The sequence below is a fragment of the Tarenaya hassleriana genome, unplaced genomic scaffold (assembly GCF_000463585.1).
Source record: "Tarenaya hassleriana unplaced genomic scaffold, ASM46358v1 Cleome24, whole genome shotgun sequence".
Classification (NCBI taxonomy): domain Eukaryota; kingdom Viridiplantae; phylum Streptophyta; class Magnoliopsida; order Brassicales; family Cleomaceae; genus Tarenaya; species Tarenaya hassleriana.
This window is the reverse complement of record NW_010965696.1, coordinates 1,191,335-1,209,494: the sequence shown is the minus strand read 5'-3', so window position 1 is coordinate 1,209,494 and position 18,160 is coordinate 1,191,335. Positions and strand designations below refer to the sequence as shown.

General features: G+C 41.4%; 7 protein-coding genes, 2 non-coding genes and 2 pseudogenes across 13 annotated transcripts in view; 5 read left to right on the top strand and 6 right to left on the bottom strand.

The window, feature by feature from the left end:
• The window catches only part of LOC104815776 (tropinone reductase homolog At1g07440-like), a 2,305-nt gene extending 1,055 nt beyond the window's left edge, over nt 1-1,250 (top strand). For all 3 annotated transcript variants that reach the window (XM_010544329.2, XM_010544327.2, XM_010544328.2), the window contains exons 4-7: nt 1-91; nt 202-418; nt 664-770; nt 894-1,250. In XM_010544329.2, coding sequence (XP_010542631.1) covers nt 1-91; nt 202-418; nt 664-770; nt 894-1,082 — 604 coding nt within the window. In that variant the 3' untranslated portion in view covers nt 1,083-1,250. The remainder of the gene's footprint in view (nt 92-201; nt 419-663; nt 771-893) is intronic.
• A 651-nt stretch (nt 1,251-1,901) lies between these two features.
• LOC104815775 (tropinone reductase homolog At1g07440-like) lies at nt 1,902-3,588 on the top strand. Of its 2 annotated transcripts, none has more exons than XM_010544325.2 (5): nt 1,902-2,047; nt 2,270-2,477; nt 2,630-2,846; nt 2,952-3,058; nt 3,150-3,588. In XM_010544325.2, exons 1-5 carry the CDS (start codon nt 1,959-1,961, stop codon nt 3,348-3,350), a joined length of 822 nt encoding a protein of 273 aa, XP_010542627.1. In that variant the 5' UTR covers nt 1,902-1,958; the 3' UTR covers nt 3,351-3,588. The 2 variants fall into 2 exon arrangements, with proteins under 2 accessions (XP_010542627.1, XP_010542628.1); XM_010544326.1 differs by having other exon boundaries at nt 1,994-2,047; nt 2,262-2,477.
• A 1,092-nt stretch (nt 3,589-4,680) lies between these two features.
• Nucleotides 4,681-6,795, top strand: LOC104815773 (tropinone reductase homolog At1g07440-like). Its single transcript, XM_010544320.2, has 5 exons — nt 4,681-4,954; nt 5,145-5,352; nt 5,505-5,721; nt 5,830-5,939; nt 6,029-6,795. The coding sequence occupies exons 1-5, from the start codon at nt 4,866-4,868 to the stop codon at nt 6,218-6,220; spliced, it is 816 nt and encodes a 271-aa protein (XP_010542622.1). The 5' UTR covers nt 4,681-4,865; the 3' UTR covers nt 6,221-6,795.
• On the bottom strand, nt 6,134-9,288 carry LOC104815774 (methylsterol monooxygenase 2-2). Of its 2 annotated transcripts, XM_010544322.2 has the most exons (8): nt 9,090-9,288; nt 8,217-8,354; nt 7,830-7,975; nt 7,554-7,673; nt 7,247-7,459; nt 7,077-7,157; nt 6,769-6,895; nt 6,134-6,240 (listed from the first exon to the last, which is right to left on the bottom strand). In XM_010544322.2, the coding sequence occupies exons 1-7, from the start codon at nt 9,117-9,119 to the stop codon at nt 6,811-6,813; spliced, it is 813 nt and encodes a 270-aa protein (XP_010542624.1). In that variant the 5' UTR covers nt 9,120-9,288; the 3' UTR covers nt 6,134-6,240; nt 6,769-6,810. The 2 variants fall into 2 exon arrangements, with proteins under 2 accessions (XP_010542624.1, XP_010542623.1); XM_010544321.2 differs by lacking the exon at nt 6,134-6,240 and having other exon boundaries at nt 6,578-6,895; nt 9,090-9,287.
• Nucleotides 9,289-10,139: 851 nt separating this feature from the next.
• On the top strand, nt 10,140-11,526 carry LOC104816076 (tropinone reductase homolog At1g07440-like; the record flags this gene model as incomplete). Its single annotated transcript, XM_010544745.1, has 4 exons — nt 10,140-10,385; nt 10,538-10,754; nt 10,863-10,891; nt 11,245-11,526. Coding segments are annotated over 4 exons (774 nt in total), but the record flags the coding sequence as incomplete, so codon positions are not given.
• Nucleotides 11,000-11,073, bottom strand: TRNAV-CAC. The gene has a single exon. It is a non-coding gene; the product is annotated as a tRNA-Val (tRNA).
• Nucleotides 11,133-13,238, bottom strand: LOC104815772 (serine/threonine-protein phosphatase PP1 isozyme 1). The gene is made up of 4 exons (XM_010544319.1): nt 12,866-13,238; nt 11,801-12,360; nt 11,494-11,725; nt 11,133-11,373 (listed from the first exon to the last, which is right to left on the bottom strand). Exons 1-3 carry the CDS (start codon nt 13,068-13,070, stop codon nt 11,552-11,554), a joined length of 939 nt encoding a protein of 312 aa, XP_010542621.1. The 5' UTR covers nt 13,071-13,238; the 3' UTR covers nt 11,133-11,373; nt 11,494-11,551.
• A 777-nt stretch (nt 13,239-14,015) lies between these two features.
• Nucleotides 14,016-15,530, top strand: LOC104815770 (metal tolerance protein B-like). The gene is made up of 2 exons (XM_010544318.1): nt 14,016-14,115; nt 14,303-15,530. The coding sequence occupies exon 2, from the start codon at nt 14,324-14,326 to the stop codon at nt 15,407-15,409; it is 1,086 nt and encodes a 361-aa protein (XP_010542620.1). The 5' UTR covers nt 14,016-14,115; nt 14,303-14,323; the 3' UTR covers nt 15,410-15,530.
• Nucleotides 15,347-17,445, bottom strand: LOC104815771 (annotated as a pseudogene).
• TRNAC-GCA lies at nt 17,166-17,237 on the bottom strand. Its single transcript has one exon. It is a non-coding gene; the product is annotated as a tRNA-Cys (tRNA).
• Nucleotides 17,446-17,572: 127 nt separating the features above from the next.
• LOC104816075 lies at nt 17,573-18,071 on the bottom strand (annotated as a pseudogene).
• Nucleotides 18,072-18,160: the final 89 nt, after the last annotated feature.

The window sequence follows — 18,160 nt, the reverse complement described above, 5'->3', positions numbered from 1 at the left end:
CGGTTCAGTCTCTGATGTCTCCTCTAGGGTCGACAGAGAGAAACTGATGCAGACCGTTTCCTCTCTATTTGATGGCAAACTCAACATCCTTGTAAGTAATTTCAAGCCCTTATGTTGTAATGTTTATCAAATGTAAAATATATGAATCATTATGCAGACCTTTGGCTCACTATGTTTATGTATCGTTTTTATGTGATAAAGATAAACAACGTGGGCACAACTTATGTAAAGCCGACTATAGATTATACAGCAGAAGATTTCTCGTTTCACATTTCTACGAACTTGGAGTCTGCCTACCATCTCTGCCAGCTTGCTCATCCTTTTCTGAAGGCCTCGGGATCTGGAAGCATCGTGTTCATTTCCTCTAATGCCGGAGTTGTTTCATGCGGAAGTGTTTCCCTTTATAGTGCGACAAAAGGTATGCATTCTTCGACCAAGCCACTAATTTTCGGAGCTTTCACAATCAAGAACTAAGATTAGAACCAACCAAGAGGGATTTTAAATCTCATCTACTTGGAAACGAAACAGGAAAAGCAGAGAAATGACGTATCAACTTTCATTTGAATCGAAGTGGTTATATATGCTATACGGAAAAACACTGACATGAGCCACACTTTCACATCAATATGTATCTGACTGTGTGTGCATAATGTATACATGAAGGAGCTATGAACCAGTTAGCAAGAAATCTGGCGTGCGAGTGGGCGAGCAACAACATAAGGGCCAACTCGGTAGCTCCTGGAATCACTGCTACTTCTCTGGGTGAAACTGTAAATGAAACTCATTCCATGCTTTCTTTTGTACAAGAAATAAACATGTAAAGCTGATGACTTGTCCATATTTTCTTCCTCTGAATAACCTCTATTTCTCTTCTTACAAAATGTGGTATTCAGTATCTCCGTCAAGACAACTTCAGAAATATTGTATTGCCAAGAATACCATTGGGCCGAGCTGGAAAGCCGGAGGAGGTCGCATCATTGGTCGCCTTTCTGTGTATGCCCGTGGCTTCTTACATAACAGGACAGACCATTGTGATCGATGGAGGTCACACCATCAATAGCTTCTCCTACCAAACCGACTAAACTCTTTTTAGATGACAATATGATGATGGTGTTGTTATCTGGATCTGATTACTGTGATATATGAACAATTTATGCATGTATTTGATGCCTTTGTTATGCAACAATGGCCGAAGCAGAGAAGAGTTGCAGAGAGAAAAATAAAAGAGATGGGAGTCTCCATTTTCTCCACTTCATTGTTGCTACCTTTAGTTCAAATTTCTAATTTTTTCCGTGAATCCTATGGGTGGAAGCCATAATTTGTGAGGTTTTACATGAATATGTTACACACACACACACACACACATAATTTGTGTGTCTCCTTGCAGATTCTTACATAACAGGACAGACCATTAGCTTCAGCTCTGACCATTAATGGCTTCTCGTATCAACCACAGGCTTGAACCCGTGAAGTTCTTCCGAGATTAGGGTTCAGATTTTCTTCACCATATGTGTTTCTTGTCAAAACATTAGAACATGAGGAAGTGGATTGCCCTAATGTATGAAATGTTATTCTTCTTCATGGGTGTGCGTGTGTGTAACATGTTCATGTAAAACCACATTTTGGGCCATGGCTCTGTCATCATCTACCATTCAATCACGAGATACAGAGAAGAATCTTCCGAAACAAAAACTCAGAAAATTTCAGACACATTAAAGTCTTGTCAGACCAACTAGATTCTTCCAAAATGTCAAGTAAATCCGTGGTCCCAAAGTCTCGTAGTCTCCCTTCGTTTTCCTCGTTTGGTGCATGCTTGAATTATTACATGACTGTCACTATCTGGACCAAGTCCAATTTATTGTGCTGTAATCTTTCAACTCTGTCTTTATTTTCTATAATCTCCTACGGCAGCGAAATCCTGTGATCATCTCTGACTAAGTTACTCTAATTAATCAGCCATGGCCGAAACGGAGAAGAGCTACAGAGACCGGAGATGGAGTCTGGAAGGAATGACCGCTCTCGTCACCGGTGGAACCAAAGGCATCGGGTTCGTCTTCGTCTTCTCCACTCTATTCCAGCTTCTTTTTTACTCGTATTTCTCACGGAATTTCAACGTTTCCTACGGGCAAAGGCTTGATTTTTTTTTTCTTTCTTTCCAATCTTATATGATACAAGAATGAACAGAGGAGTTTCAGAAGACAAAAGGAAAGAACAGACAGAGCTCATGGCATTGATCTCTGACTTGGGTGTTTTTCATTGAGTCATTCAGGTATGCCATAGTGGAGGAACTTGCAGGTTTCGGGGCAAGAGTCCATACTTGTGCCAGAAATCAGTCTCTGCTTAACGAATGCTTACGCAAATGGCAAACAAAGGGCTTTCAAGTTACCGGTTCAGTCTGTGATGTGTCCTCTCGCTCCGAGAGAGAGAAACTGATGCAGACTGTCTCCTCTACATTCGACGGGAAACTCAGCATCCTCGTAAGTAATTCCCGACCATTTGTTTCGGTGCAGATAGTGTTTGTTCTTGAGCATCACGACAAAAGAAGTGTTGAATGCATATAGTTTATGAGTTTTCCTTAGAGGCAAACATCAGGAGAGCATGTATCATTGTCGCTTATCGCTCGTTGTAGATAAACAACGTTGGCACAAGTATTGTAAAGCCGACAACTGAATACACTGCAGAAGATTTCTCGTTTCACATTACCACAAACCTCGAGTCGGCTTACCATTTATCCCAGCTCGCACATCCTTTGCTCAAGGCCTCGGGATCGGGGAACATTGTGTTCATCTCCTCTATTGCAGGGATTGTCTCTACAAGCGTTGGATCCATCTGTAATGCAACAAAAGGTACAAAGATATAAAACATTCCCATGTGTTGTAGCTGTTGTACATGCATGGATTCAGCTGCCAAGAACATAGGTATGTGATATCTGTGAGTGTATATATATGCAGGAGCTGTTAACCAGTTAGCGAGAAATCTGGCGTGCGAGTGGGCGAGTGACAACATAAGGGTTAACTCTGTCGCTCCTGGTTTCATTGCAACTCCTATGGCTGAAACTGTAACTCAAGATACTATCCCTTTATCCGAGCATTCAAAGGGTTATTAGCTTCTCTCTTTGTTTAGTTCTCTGTTCACATGTGGGTTTTCAGGTATTAGGAGACGACAACTTCTTGAAGGCGGTGATCTCGAGAAAGCCATTGGGTCGTGTCGGAGAACCGAGAGAGGTTTCATCGATGGTGGTGTTTCTGTGTCTGCCTGCAGCTTCTTACATAACAGGACAGACCATTTGCGTGGATGGAGGTCTCACCATTAATGGCTTCTCGTATCAGCCACAGGCATTAACCCTTTGAAGCTCTCTCCTCTAGACAAAGAGATTCATGTTTCAGATTATCTTCTGAACATGATAATCCATGACTATGGTGTTTTTCACAAGTGTGTAATGTATTCAGACAAACCCCCCTTTTGGCCCATGGCTCTGTCTTCAAATTTCAGATTTTTTTTTTCCATGAATCCTTACAGCAAAAGCCGTGATTCTTCATTTTCTGTACGGAAGAGAATTTTAGGCGGTATCTTCCATTGATTTCCATTCTCATATGTTCTAAAACCGAATAACCTTTGCAGAAGAAGATTCCCCACCTTTCTTTGATATCTCTAGACTGCGCCTCATCGATCCTCGAGAACATAGTTCTCATCTGAAACATCGCCAATCTAGTCACGATCACGTCCTGAGGTCGGTTATCTTGTCGCGTTTATCTACGTCTAGCTCGACAATAGTCGGCATCGATCTCATCTCTGTGATCCCCGAATATCAGATCCTCAAAAATTGCGTTGAGAATCTAAATTTGGCTCGATAAACCTCCCTTTTTGTAACCAGGATGGTGAAATCTCAACGGCGAAGGATCTCTTTGTCACCAAGGGATGTCTGATACCGCTTGTACTATATATGATCATCGAGGACCTGTCGGGCAAGAACTTTGATTTGCCGAAAACTAAAGAACGAAACAACCGGACCAAGATTTAACGTTTTCGGATCAAATCGATCCTACTGACAGCCAATACGGGATTGACCAGATTCACAAACCCCGTGAGCTCCGCCACAGAGAATCATCGAAAATCGAAAGGAAAAAAATGAATTACTAACTGCAGAAAACCAGTCGAATTTTATGGCTTTATACCGAAATCTAGTATAACCGACTTAACGAAATTCGACTGCGAGTTTACCATTTAGCCCTCGGCTCCAATACGCAGCGTTTAATTTTATTAAATCTCAAACCCCGAAGACACGAAACGCACCGTTTTGCCTAAAACTGGATACCGATTCTCAATCTCGTCCCGGTACGGCCAAACCGAAACCCTCTGCATAAGCTAGAGGCTTCGCTCGCCCAAAAAAACATAACAAACCTAATAAACTCATATCGCGTCACGCTAAATCAAACTAAAACTATTATTCAATTATCAGATACAGAGGAAGACAAAAGAACTCCGAAACAGACAGTTGAAAGTCTTTGTTAGACAAAGTAATGGATTTTTCCAAAACATGGTGATCTGTTTTTCTTCCTTGCCGAGTCATATTATTATTACATGACTGTCACTATCCATCTGGACACAGGTCCAATCTGTTGTGCTGCAAAAGTCCTGTGATCCTTTGAGTTGAGAAAGGATCGTAATTTCAATCACATATCTTACCCTCGATCTCGATATTAGTTTGGATTCGGTCCAACACACCCGGTTACAAAAAAAAATTGTCTTTTTGTCCCTTATGACAGACAAATTCGTTTTGACAACTTCCAAAGGCGTCTTTTTTGAGGGCTCTTCAGCTTCCATGATCATCTTTGGCTAAGTTACATTACAATAATTAATCAGCAATGGCCGAAACAGAGAAGATCTGCAGAGACAGGAGATGGAGTCTTCGAGGAATGACCGCTCTCGTCACTGGTGGCACTCAAGGCATTGGGTTCGTCTTCATCTTTCTCTAATGGATTTTCCATGCTCCCTAAAGCCTAAGGCCTGATTTTTGTTTCCTTTCGATCTTATATTATATGATACAAGAATGAACATAGGGAGTTTCAGAAAAGAAAAGGAAGGAATAGACAGAGCTCATGACGCCGATCTCTGACTTGGGTGTTTTTCAACGAATCATTTAGGTATGCGATAGTGGAGGAACTTGCAGGTTTCGGGGCAAGAGTCCATACTTGTGCCAGAAATCAGTCTCTGCTTGACCAATGCTTACGCGAATGGCAAACAAAGGGCTTTCAAGTTACCGGTTCAGTCTGTGATGTGTCCTCTCGCCCCGAGAGAGAGAAACTGATGCAGACTGTCTCCTCTGCGTTCGACGGGAAACTCAACATCCTCGTAAGTGATTCCCGACCATCTGATTCTGTGCAGATAGTGTTCGTTCTTGAGCATCTTGACAAAAGAAGAGTTAAATGCATATAGTTTATGAGTTTTCCTTAGAGACAAACATCAGGAGAGCATGTATCATCGTCGCTTATCTCTCGTTGTAGATAAACAACGTTGGCACAAGTATCGTAAAGCCGACGACTGAATACACTGCAGAAGATTTCTCTTTTCACATTACCACAAATCTCGAGTCGGCTTACCATTTATCCCAGCTGGCACATCCTTTGGTCAAGGCCACGGGATTCGGAAACATTGTGTTCATCTCCTCTATTGCAGGGATTGTCTCTACAAGCGTTGGATCCATCTATAATGCAACAAAAGGTACAAAGATATAAAACATTCCCATGTGTTGTAACTGTTGTACATGAACTGATTCAGCTACCATGAAACATAAACTGATTCAGCTACCACGAATGTGGATATATGCAGGAGCTATTAACCAGTTAGCGAGAAATCTCGCGTGTGAGTGGGCGAGTGACGACATAAGGGTTAACTCTGTCGCTCCTGGTTTCATTGCAACTCCTATGGCTGAAACTGCTGTAACTCAAGACACTGTCCCTTTGTCCGAGCATTCCAAGCGTTATTAACTTCTCGTTGTTTAGTTCTCTGTTCACATGTTGGTTTTCAGGTTTTAGGCGACGACAACTTCTTGAAGGCGGTGATCTCGAGAAAGCCATTGGCTCGTGTCGGAGAACCGAGAGAGGTTTCATCGCTGGTGGCGTTTCTGTGTCTACCTGCAGCTTCTTACATAACAGGACAGACCATTTGTGTCGATGGAGGTCTCACCATTAATGGCTTCTCCTATCAGCCTCGGGCTTAAACCCTTTGAAGCTCTCTCTTCTAGACAAAAGAGATTCGGGCTTAAACCCTTTTTTAAATAAAATGCGGCTGTGATGTGCCAAATACGTAAGACTTTCTCCTTCTATGTATGCGTATATATATGTAAAATACGAAATGATTATAATATGATTAGCAGAACAAAGTTATAGATGGAAATATGAAGTGAAGAGACTAGATATGGCTAAATACAGTCTTCTAGGTACAAATATAGGACTTGCTAGTTAACTGATAGGGTATTGGCAAGGATTTCATATTTGACACTAAGAGATGATGTTGTAGGGCTTCTCAGAATAGATTCAACGGTGCAATTTACTTAAAAAAATTAGGTATTTATGCATTGGATTGTGCACCAACTTTTGAAAACCAAAGTGTTGCAAACAACATGGTACTAGCTCTTCGGATGGATAAAAAAAAGCCCCCTAACAAGTTTCCAAGAAACAATTCCGCCGATACCACATTGTGACACAAGTAACTGATTCTAGACAATGCACAGACGAGAGAGAGAGAGAGAGAGAGACTGAGAGAGACCTCTCCGGAGATGCCAGCGGATTGAAACCAAACAGAAGAAGCTCATGTTTGCTTGCTGCTGTCAGCTTCATCTCCCTGGTTCTTTAGGGCCTTCAGTTTTCTGTAACCCTTGTCCGTGCCAAAAACCCTTTTGAGAAACAAAAACACACGAAACAATTATGCATTAATTGGCAGATTTCAGAACATTCCATTGGGATCATACATACCATGAGAACTCAAACTAATCCTCATTATTTATCACACATATTCAATCGGTTGTGTATATTGATAAGAAGCTTCAAGGATAAGACTTCAGATGTATCCTATACCAGTCCATGTAGACAAAGGTCGATGAATAGTTGCCAGACTTTGTGTAGAGCAGTCGGTGATGATAATCATGGAAGTCAGCACTGTAAATAAATTGGAAAAAAAACCAAAATTTATGAAACTATATAAGATTATTGGCGATTACTACTTAAGATAGGTTTTGATCCTTTACCCGCCATAGAGAGGAAGAAAATTCGAGGGGCTCCATGGGAAATGATAACCACAATGTGCCTCAACTGTCTCGAGGACTCTTAGCACCATCCACAACCACAGAGTTATCAGGTGGGGACCTGTGAGAGCAGGGCCGACTATGGTAGCAAAACCCAGGAACAGAATCTCAGCAGGATGGGCATATTCCGATGTCAAACCAAATGGTGTCGCATATCTGGTGATATCTCATAAAAAATGACGACAATAAGGACCATCACACATTAACACTGTCGGAGCACGTACGGAAAAAGGTTAATACTAAAACTCACTCATGATGTACACTGTGCACGTTCTTATATAGCCATTTTGTGTGCAAGATCCGGTGTCCCCAGTAGAACACGAAATCCTCAATGATGAAGTAGAAGAGTATTTGGGCCGACATGACTTTCCTGCAAGAGGATGACCAAAAGACTGTATGACATGCCGTACAAAGAGTTAGTCCTCTCATGCAGCTCAAAGCTCACATATTGATATAGTGCCAATGGGAAGATTTAAACGTCAGAACCCAAAGGAAAAAGCTTCAGCACTAAAGAACCTGATAATACCAGGACGGCAGAGGAAGACTACTCCGCATGCCCATGAGCTTGAAGACAGGATAGGAAACCATCATCAATGGCAAATTTACACAGAAATGGTAAAGTAGCAAACGAGCTATACATTTCTCCTGAGCTGCAGGGCTGTTATTTTTTTCCTGCAAGGGACCAAGCGACCATAATGTTGACATAAAAGTGGTGCTTGAACTTGGGCAGAAATTTGATCAAAAGTAGAAACAATTATCATGCTCAAAGCTCGGAAAAGACAGCAAACTCACATATGACTGATTCTTAGTCGGTTTCTAGGTCGTTCATCATACACAAAAGAGCATGCAAAGCTATATTTGCGAACACATACCTGAAAGAGACATTAACCGACGAGAATAAGAAAACACAAACCTGAATTTTGTACTTGCCCAGTAGACCAGCCCTTTCTAAATAGATGAAAGGAAGTCCCGACAAGAAAAACACGCTTTCATGGAGGACAAAACTCCCAATGCACGCTAGTTGAAAGTCGCTAAAATGTGTTGTAAGATACTGCATGATTTATGGGGAAAAAAAACAAGTGTCAGTCCTCACTTTCTCAAAAAACATGCTGATCTCATCAATCAAGACTCACTCATTGAATAGAAGCCTACAGAATGACATGCTCGAGGAGAAGTAAGGCCTATCAGCATAAGTTCATTCATCGTAATCATCCCAAGCATCGAAACATCAATGTCTCTGACTCTCTGTACCAAAACCGGCTTGGATGATTCTTACGTCCAAAAGGATCTAAAACCAAAAGCGATCTATGGAACCAAAAATCCATGCAATATATCTAAGCAGTAATCCACCAGAATGGTAATTTTGCTCACCAATCACTTAAAATCCCGACTGTTCAATTCAGAAATCTACAGGTCAGTAAACCGATCGAGCAGAGGCCAAGTGAAATACCCGATGGAGGACTAAATCCGCTCAAACTCCAAGTACTAACAGAGACTTGGATGGCACTAACACGCTCAAATCAAGATCTGACACAGCAATGCAACCGGCAGGAATCTAAATCTAAATCACAGGGACCACACCAACCAAAAAAAAAAATCTAGTGAGGTTGACCAAATCGCGAGAGCCATCACGCAGACACACTAGCATCACAATGCCGTGAAAGAAGACGCCGGAAACGAATAACGCAGAGCGAAATCGGAGGGTGAAAACGCGGAACGGAGAAAACGAGGAAATCAGAAACACGAGGAGGAGAAAGAGGAAGACGGAGATGGAGAGAAAAAGAACCTGCCAACCAAATTCGACGAAGGAAGCCATGGAACAGGGAGCTTGCTCGTTCGATCAATGCGATGGGGATGGAAAAATCTAGAGAGAGAGAGAGAGAGAGAGTAGTAGCGGAAGAGAGAAAGAAGAAGGGGCCACGAGTGAGGAGACAGTCTGTCAAGCAAAGGGAATCTGGATCCTCAGACTCTCTATCTCTCTCTCTCTGGTGGCTGCCTTTAAATGTATTTTTTTTTATAAAAAAAAATGGAAATTTAATTTCTATATACAAATTTCCAATTGTTCATCCTTTCGCTTTCGAAAGGGACTGATGCGGAATGAAATCCAACGATTGAGTCTTGGGGCGGGGGGCGGAGGTAGTTTTGCCGAACGTGGAAGCAAATACGCCTAATCTGTGGGTGAATGAATATTGCAAATTATTGTTAGGATCTGGTTTTGATTATTTTAACATTTGGGTTTAAAATATTTAATATAGTATCTTCAAATATTTATTCTATGTTTAATTGAATTGATTTTGGACAAAAAATATATATATATTTATTTTATGTATGTATGTATGCATGCATGCATGTAAAACTAGTTCGTATGTTCGAATAATATTCACTAATATACAAGTGGAACTTGAATGATGACATGGACCGCAACCATATACCTTTTAAATTTTTTTATTTTGTAATATATCTCTCTCTCTCTCACTCTCTCTCATTAATTTACAAATCTCCATAGGTTTTTAGGGGAAGAAGAGATATACAAGAAAACATATGGATGAATATGTAATAGCGTGATAAGAATGCAATATAAGAAAGTTTTTTTGGAGACTTTTATGGCCAATTTGATCATAAAAAAGGTAGTACAATTTTTTTAATTCGAGTAATTTTCCACATTGCCTTAAAAAAACTCTAAAATCGAATAAAGTCCAAATTTTATTTTTTTATAATTAAAAAGAGAACCACTTAGTCCTACAAACTATCACAGAGAGGAAAAGGGGAGGAAAGAGACATAATGGAGTTCTTTCTTGTCAATCGTCATGACTACCATAGACAGAGCTCATGACGCCGATCTCTGACTTGGGTGTTTTTCAACGAATCATTTAGGTATGCGATAGTGGAGGAACTTGCAGGTTTCGGGGCAAGAGTCCATACTTGTGCCAGAAATCAGTCTCTGCTTGACCAATGCTTACGCGAATGGCAAACAAAGGGCTTTCAAGTTACCGGTTCAGTCTGTGATGTGTCCTCTCGCCCCGAGAGAGAGAAACTGATGCAGACTGTCTCCTCTGCGTTCGACGGGAAACTCAACATCCTCGTAAGTGATTCCCGACCATCTGATTCTGTGCAGATAGTGTTCGTTCTTGAGCATCTTGACAAAAGAAGAGTTAAATGCATATAGTTTATGAGTTTTCCTTAGAGACAAACATCAGGAGAGCATGTATCATCGTCGCTTATCTCTCGTTGTAGATAAACAACGTTGGCACAAGTATCGTAAAGCCGACGACTGAATACACTGCAGAAGATTTCTCTTTTCACATTACCACAAATCTCGAGTCGGCTTACCATTTATCCCAGCTGGCACATCCTTTGGTCAAGGCCACGGGATTCGGAAACATTGTGTTCATCTCCTCTATTGCAGGGATTGTCTCTACAAGCGTTGGATCCATCTATAATGCAACAAAAGGTACAAAGATATAAAACATTCCCATGTGTTGTAACTGTTGTACATGAACTGATTCAGCTACCATGAAACATAAACTGATTCAGCTACCACGAATGTGGATATATGCAGGAGCTATTAACCAGTTAGCGAGAAATCTCGCTTTTTTTTTTTTTTTTTTTTTTTTTTGTATCTCCAAAATCGGATTTGGATGATTGAGTAATAAAATTATTGACGCATCTGCCACAAAATTATTGAAAAAAATTAAATGTCTGAGCCCGGGTTCGAACCGGGGACCTCTAGTGTGTGAGACTAGCATGATAACCAACTACACCACCCAGACGGCTGTTTTACAATGTTAATATATTTCATTTCTTTGGTTACATCAAGGACAAGTTCATCAAACTTCAAAGTCGAATGTCTAAGATTCATGAAAAAAGAAAATATTGGTGTAATCTCTGGTAATACAAACTTGGATCATTCTTATATCAAATGTTATGTGGGATCTCAAAAGCAAAATGTTTCTGAAACTAATGTGAGGGCGTCCAATGATTTCGGAGTTGTTACATCCTCTGCTTCCAGCCGGCCAACAGCCACACCTTACAACAGACGGCCGGCCGAGCAGCAAGCAGCTCAACGAATTCTACAAGAGAATCAATATCCCAGAAATAGAAAAAAAACGTTCAAAAATCCGAAATCCGAGCTTAGGCAGCAGAAACATAAAACTCAAGAGGCAGGGTTTTGCAGCTTTGAAATATCTTACCTTTTGAAGAATTCCGGGCTTAAAACGTTATAGCAAACCGAGTCGTCATCATCTTCTGTCATAGGAACTGAGATCTCTTATCAGCAGGCTTGAGAATCTGGAACGAGCACATTAACCCGTCATCCACGCTCATCATTGCCCCAGCATTATCGAATTCTCCACAGTAGTTAGGAGCAGAAAATATCGTTACAAGCTGCCTTTCGGCAAAGAATTCATACCCGTCTTCAACAACCTGGAACAAGAATAAGCAAACACCCTGGATTAAACCTGCCCTGACTTTGGAAATTAGTCAAAATTTGATCAAAACCTGGTGGGCACGGCAGATAAGGTCCATATCGTTCTTTAGCAGAAATTCCGCAACTTTATCGGGTCCGAACGTGTATGAAACACCGCGATCATTCATTCCCCAGCCCTTGATGTCTCCACTAGGATCCGACCACAGCAAATCACACACCAAACCCGAATCCGGAATATCCATAGGGCGTGGCATATTCCTAATCTGGTCAAAACTTGTCAAATCCGGTGAAATCCCACCATGCATACATAATATTCTGTCGTCAATTAAGGCGGCAACGGGAAGGCAGTTGAAGCAATCGGTGAATGTTTTCCAGAGTCTGACATTGAACCTTCGTTTGCACTCGTCGTAAAAACCATAAATGCGATTGATAGAGGCACATTCGTGATTCCCTCTCAGTAAGAAGAAGTTCTCGGGGTACTTGATCTTGTAAGCTAGGAGAAGGCATATCGTTTCCAAGCTTTGCTTGCCACGATCTACATAGTCACCTAAGAATAAGTAATTCGCCTCTGGAGGAAAACCTCCGTACTCGAAAAGCCTCAACAAGTCTGTGTATTGCCCATGAATATCACCTGCAAAATTTCACGAGAAAGATGAAAAGACGGAACAATCACATATCGAAGTTGAAGAAAACATGGGCATATGCAAGAGAAACCAAAGGCAGAAGCTTTCCCAGGAACCAGACCAAACCAAATCAAATACCACAACTTTAACAGCCACAGCATTCAGAATGTCATTGTCGATATTGTTCAATTTGCTCGAACCAGCATTTAAGCTCAAAACTCAGATACATTATACACATTCACTGTTGTTCAATTAACATTCAGTGTCAAAATTCACTTCATGGGTATTGAACTGTTCTACGAAGGGCGGCCATAAATTCATAACCATGCATCAATTTTCTCATTCCCATTAGAACTAGAATCAGATTCAACCACTTTCAGCTCACATACACAGACCCAGGTGCACGTAATTGAAGTCGAGTACAAGAATGAAGAAACCGATGAAAACAACAAAAGAATAAAATACACAAGCAAGACCCAAAAGATTCAAAAGAAAAAGACATGAAAATCTGACCGCAGATCTTGATGGGCGCTTCAAGCTCGAGAAGATTGGGTTGCTGAAGGAAGATTTCTCTGGAGACGGTACAAAGCTGACGAATTTCACCTTCGTTGAGATGAACTTGCTTCCCAGATCCCGGCCTCGTGTTCCGAAATCCCACCAAACGACATATTATATCGTCCAGAACCGCCGGTTCCATCGCCCTTTGCTGCTCCGCCATTTTCCGATCACTCGAGAACGGAAAATTGAAGTGATTCGATGAGATTTCGATCCGCCGATTCAAAAATTCCAAAAAATGAAGAGCACAAGATCGGAGATTCCGAACGAAACTATCTTGCCGTTGCGTTCGACGAGAGACGGGAGAGGCGACCGATGCCTCAGATTGATTGGTTCATCATCCGTTTTGTTTTTTTTTTTTCCTATTTATATTTTATATATTGTCTTCGGAATGGGCCATGGATCGTTTGAATTGGGCCTTGTGGGCCTTTCACAATAGGGCTATTTCTCTGCTGAGTTCCACGCCAACACTAAAGTATAAATATTTATATATAATTTCGTTCTTATTTCGGATAAATTACTTAATTCGTTAAATTCTATATAAAATTATACTACGTATTGGAAGATATTCAACATGGATTTTTTGCCATTGTTCTTGTGACGATAGAATGGAGATATCGGCTTGTTTTTATGTAAAATTGTAAATAACTTGAAATTTTGATTTCTATTTATAAAAATATTTATTCTCATTTACCCAAAGCAAATATATATTCTCTAAAATTTGGTTCTTTCCCTTTTTACTTATTTTTTTTATGTTCTATAAGTAGAAGACTCTAACTAAAAAAATCCTATTCAATCTATTCGAATATCATATTCAATTTAAATATAAAGAAATATGTTAAATTAAATATTCCTTTCGATTGAAAAATTAAATACTCTCCGTGCAAATTACTTCTAGTATGTTTAATAATTACTGTCGGCCCCCAGAATGGAGAGAGTATTCGCTTTCACCCGTGACAAGTCACAGCGACATATTTAGATTCCAACTCCGTTAACTTTGACGGCGAACATCGCGGAGATTCCAACCCCCAAAACTAACGGCGAACAATTAAACGGCATATTTAAAGGACACGGATCCCATTGTGTTGGATGATTTTGCACTCTCTGCCCAGAAAAATGCTGTTTGGATGAAACGATAGACAAAAAAAAAAGCCGAGAACTTTGGAAAAACAGAGCACCAGAGTTCATCTTCTTCGTTTGGTGTCGAGGTTCGTTTCGTGCCTCTTTGAATCTCTGTTTCTTTTCTTAAATTCGTGAAATGGGTTTTGTTAGATCTTCGACCATCTTCAAGTTCGAGGCATTTCCATAGAAATTCGACAGGAAAAATGTCTTCTTTCATCCTTTTCGTATTGCTTCGCTTGTTTCGAAATGATTCTAACGTCCCCTTCGTCTCAGATTGTTCGTGTCCTGAAGCTGATGGAACTCGGGCATATCTGCATTTCGAAGTCCGACGATGATGTCGAGTCACCAGAATCCTCGGACAGAACAGGAGGAGCTCCTATGTCTTGCGGAATGAATTGCGCATTTTCCGGGAAAGAACAGAGAAATTCCGATTCCAAAGAACGCGAAGAATCCGTCAGAAGACTCGTCAGCCTAATCTTTCTATACCTCGTAGTGATGTCCATCCAGATCGTTGGAGGGTTAAAGGCTAATAGCCTCGCCGTTATTACAGATGCTGTGCATCTGCTCACTGACGTGGCGGGTTTCTCGGTTTCTCTCATGGCGATCAAGATTTCGAGTCTGGACGCAGATCCTCGCAACTCTTACGGATTCAAGCGGCTCGAAGTTCTTGGGGCCCTCTTGTCCGTTCAGCTCATATGGCTGGTGTCCGGAGTTCTGATCCACGAAGCCGTCGAAAGGCTTCTCAGCAGAACCAGAGAGGTGAATGGTGAAATCATGTTTCTGATTTCAGCATTCGGGTTCTTTGTGAACTTGTTTATGTTCATATGGTTAGGACACGGCCACAATGATCATCATCATCACCACCATCATCATGGTTGCAAACATAATGAGAGCGAGGAGACGGATCTTTTACGGGGTGGTTCAGGAAAAAGCTCGAAGATGATGAACATTAACATCCAAGGAGCTTACCTTCATGTGATGGCTGACATGATTCAGTCACTTGGTGTCATGATAGGTGGAGCCATCATATGGGCAAAACCCCAGTGGTTACTGGTCGATTTGATCTGTACTCTTGTATTCTCTGCCTTTGCTCTTTCTGCTACCATCCCGATGCTCAAGAACATATTCAGCATACTGATGGAGAGCGTGCCGGGCAATGTGGACATAGCCAAGCTCGAGAGAGGCCTCAGACATATCAATGGAGTTCAGGATGTTCATGATCTCCATGTCTGGGAGATAACGGTGGGGAGAATCGTGTTGTCTTGTCATGTCTTGGCTAACCCCGGAGCAAGCCCTAGGGACATCCTCTCCGATGTCAGAAACTTCTGCAGAAAGGCTTATGGGATTCATCATGTGACGGTACAAGTCGAACCGGAATAGCCAAGAGGTTCATCAGTGTATGCATCTGCAAGTTTTTAGATAGAACAAAACATGATATGGTAGCTTTTGCCTTTTGTAACACAGCCTGAGACAGTGAATAAAGATGGAAAGATAAATTCTATACTCACTTCATTAAGCCCAAAACCGGCAAAGATGTGAAGATAAATACACGAAAGAAACACGGAATCTTTTTTTTTTTTGGCTATAGCGTGGACTAGGTAGAGCAACATTTTCTTCTGTTGCCTCCGGACGTGTCTGAGATGTTGATGGCAGTTCCCTGTCCAGGAACTACCGCTGCTTCTTGTGCCGCTAAAGCTTTCTTGCTGATGATATGATATATATCAGATAACATTGTCTGAAATGCTTTCTCAATGTTGGTTGCTTCCAACGCAGACATCTCGAGAAAGGACAAGCCTTCCTTCTCGGCCAGAAACCAGCCATCCTCATCAGAGATGGATCTCAGGTGGTTCAGATCAGATTTGTTGCCAGCCATCATGATGACAATGTTTGAATCAGCATGGTCCCTCAGCTCACGTTACCACCTCAGGACATTCTCGAAGGTTTGTCTCTTGGTGATGTCGTAGACGAGGAGTGCCCCCACTGCACCTCTGTAGTAAGCGCTGGTGATCGCCCGGTAAAGCTCTTGACCTGCTGTGTCCCACATCTGAGCCTTCACTGTCTTGCCTTCTACCTGTTCCAATGCCATGCCCCGAGAAATTTCAGTCCCGCCCACCCGATAAGCATCTTACAGTTCCGACTGTTATAGCTTTGTCCCGGTCCAGTTACTTCACGCAACAAACCAGATCAAACCCATGAAAGAAAGACAAACCCATGTCTAGAAACATACAAAACACCTAAGAAGATTTTCCACACAAGAGAACAGCTTCAGACCAGATAGACATATCTGATACATGAAGGATGAGATTTTCCGATTACTGAACAGAAGGCCACCAAGAAATTGAAAAGTCAACCTATAAACTCCAGTTCATATGGAAGCAAAAAGGGCACTAAGAAATCGCTTCAAGCCCGATCCATCATCCATGAGACAAACAATTCGGACAAAGGGCCAAGACAAAAAGCTGTGATCAATGTCGAAATCTTCCTGAACTGGAAAAAGGAGAAGAGAGGAGAAGATGGGTCACCTGCAACGTCCTAGTGGCGAATTCGACGCCTATTGTCGATTTGGATTCAAAGCATAATTCATTTCTGGTAAACTCTCGAGAGAATGTTGGATTTTCCGACACCCGAATCACCGATCAACACGATCTTGAACAAGTAGTCATTCTCGTGATCAATCCCTGTTCGCCATTTTTACCGAGTCTTAGTGTCCGCTCGCTCAACCTATATTCATACAGAAACCCACGTCAATGGCGATCATATAATACCCACTTCGAGTGCAGAAACAGAAGCCCTACTAATTGAAGAACAGATAGAATTACCTTCCTAAGCAAGGCGATAATGGATCGAGATTCAATAAGAGAAAGTTTTTTTTCCCTTTGTTCTTTCGACCGATTTCTCTGTGTTTTGTTCCCAAAAAAAAAAAGGTTTCCAAATCGTGTGCTGATGACGATTTGAAATTGTTTTGACCAATTCTAAATATGTAACGCCTTTGTACAAGGATACTTGTGAAAAATATAGGGCAGGTGGGGAGTTTGTGATGATTAGAAATATTTTATGCAATTGCAATTTAATCCTGTCTTGTAATAAAAAAAACTCACATGGTAAAAAAAAATGTAATAATTGCCACTTGGAAAAAAGGGCCCTACCGGGTTCGAACCGGTGACCTCTTGATCTGCAGTCAAATGCTCTACCACTGAGCTAAGGACCCAATTTGTATAATAGATTAAAATTAGAAAATCTAAAACTTTAGACAATTTTCGAACAAACAAAAATGTGATGATTTGATATTATTTTGAAAATTGACAAGTTGATTTGATAATTTAAGTAAATTTGAGATATTTTTGTTGTTTTTTTTACACATAAGTAATTTTTTTATGGAAATTAACCTTTTTATTTAGTGTAATTCATATACCCATGGAACTTTATCTCCTCCCCAAGAAGCGGCTTGTTTCCGAGAAATATTAAATGTCAGGACTTCTTCGTTTCTTCAACAATCAAATGAATTATCATCATCAATTACAAAAAGAAAAAACAAGCAAGAGGTCAAAGCCTATCTACATTACTCTCAATCCCGAAACAAGATCTGAGTACACATGCCGAAGCAGTCACCATCACCGCCGCGAATATCGCCGGAACGAAAAAATCCAACGAAGATCTCTTCACCACGTGAGAAGGAAACGCACACTCTCTCCGCCGGAAAATCCAGAGGCATCCTCAAAAACCCTTCTCCTCCACCGCCGCCGCACGGCTTCTCCGACGACAACGTCGCCGCAACAAACGCCATCTCTGCAGAGAACGACGCGACGGCCACCGTGAACATCAGCAGCAAAGTCCACGTGGTTGCCCGGACGAAGACCGGCCAACGCGCCGTGATTCGCCGGAGAAACGGTTCCATCAGAGACGGAATACGACCGTACATGTCTACGGATTTGGTGTACGGCGTGGAACAGATTTGTTTACTTAGGCGATGTTCGAAGAAACACAAAAAAAAAAAAGTTGTCTTGTTGTTGTTTGGGCAATACAGAAAACGGAGGACGGGAGGTCTTTGATGTTGCAGTTTCTCGAGTTTACAGATACGCTTGCACGTTTAACTAAACTTTCCTACTTTTAAGACATAAGTCTAATTTACGG

What these genes read in the sequence shown, in the direction of transcription:
- LOC104815775 (XM_010544325.2), top strand. Translation starts at nt 1,959, where the DNA reads ATGGCCGAAACGGAGAAGAGCTACAGAGACCGGAGATGGAGTCTGGAA. An exon ending in ACGGGAAACTCAGCATCCTC is followed by an intron (nt 2,478 to 2,629) that starts GTAAGTAATTCC and finishes CGCTCGTTGTAG; the next exon opens with ATAAACAACGTTGGCACAAG. An exon ending in CAACTCCTATGGCTGAAACT is followed by an intron (nt 3,059 to 3,149) that starts GTAACTCAAGAT and finishes GTGGGTTTTCAG; the next exon opens with GTATTAGGAGACGACAACTT.
- LOC104815770 (XM_010544318.1), top strand. Translation starts at nt 14,324, where the DNA reads ATGGAACTCGGGCATATCTGCATTTCGAAGTCCGACGATGATGTCGAG.
- LOC104815774 (XM_010544322.2), bottom strand. Translation starts at nt 9,119, where the DNA reads ATGGCTTCCTTCGTCGAATTTGGTTGGCAG. An exon ending in TTTCTTCCTCTCTATGGCGG is followed by an intron (nt 7,158 to 7,246) that starts GTAAAGGATCAA and finishes ATTTATTTACAG; the next exon opens with TGCTGACTTCCATGATTATC. An exon ending in ACCTTTGTCTACATGGACTG is followed by an intron (nt 6,896 to 7,076) that starts GTATAGGATACA and finishes GTTTCTCAAAAG; the next exon opens with GGTTTTTGGCACGGACAAGG.
- LOC104815772 (XM_010544319.1), bottom strand. Translation starts at nt 13,070, where the DNA reads ATGGCGGAGCAGCAAAGGGCGATGGAACCGGCGGTTCTGGACGATATA. An exon ending in AGCGCCCATCAAGATCTGCG is followed by an intron (nt 12,361 to 12,865) that starts GTCAGATTTTCA and finishes GAAATTTTGCAG; the next exon opens with GTGATATTCATGGGCAATAC. An exon ending in TTATCTGCCGTGCCCACCAG is followed by an intron (nt 11,726 to 11,800) that starts GTTTTGATCAAA and finishes TTCTTGTTCCAG; the next exon opens with GTTGTTGAAGACGGGTATGA.
- LOC104815773 (XM_010544320.2), top strand. Translation starts at nt 4,866, where the DNA reads ATGGCCGAAACAGAGAAGATCTGCAGAGACAGGAGATGGAGTCTTCGA. An exon ending in ACGGGAAACTCAACATCCTC is followed by an intron (nt 5,353 to 5,504) that starts GTAAGTGATTCC and finishes CTCTCGTTGTAG; the next exon opens with ATAAACAACGTTGGCACAAG. An exon ending in CTCCTATGGCTGAAACTGCT is followed by an intron (nt 5,940 to 6,028) that starts GTAACTCAAGAC and finishes GTTGGTTTTCAG; the next exon opens with GTTTTAGGCGACGACAACTT.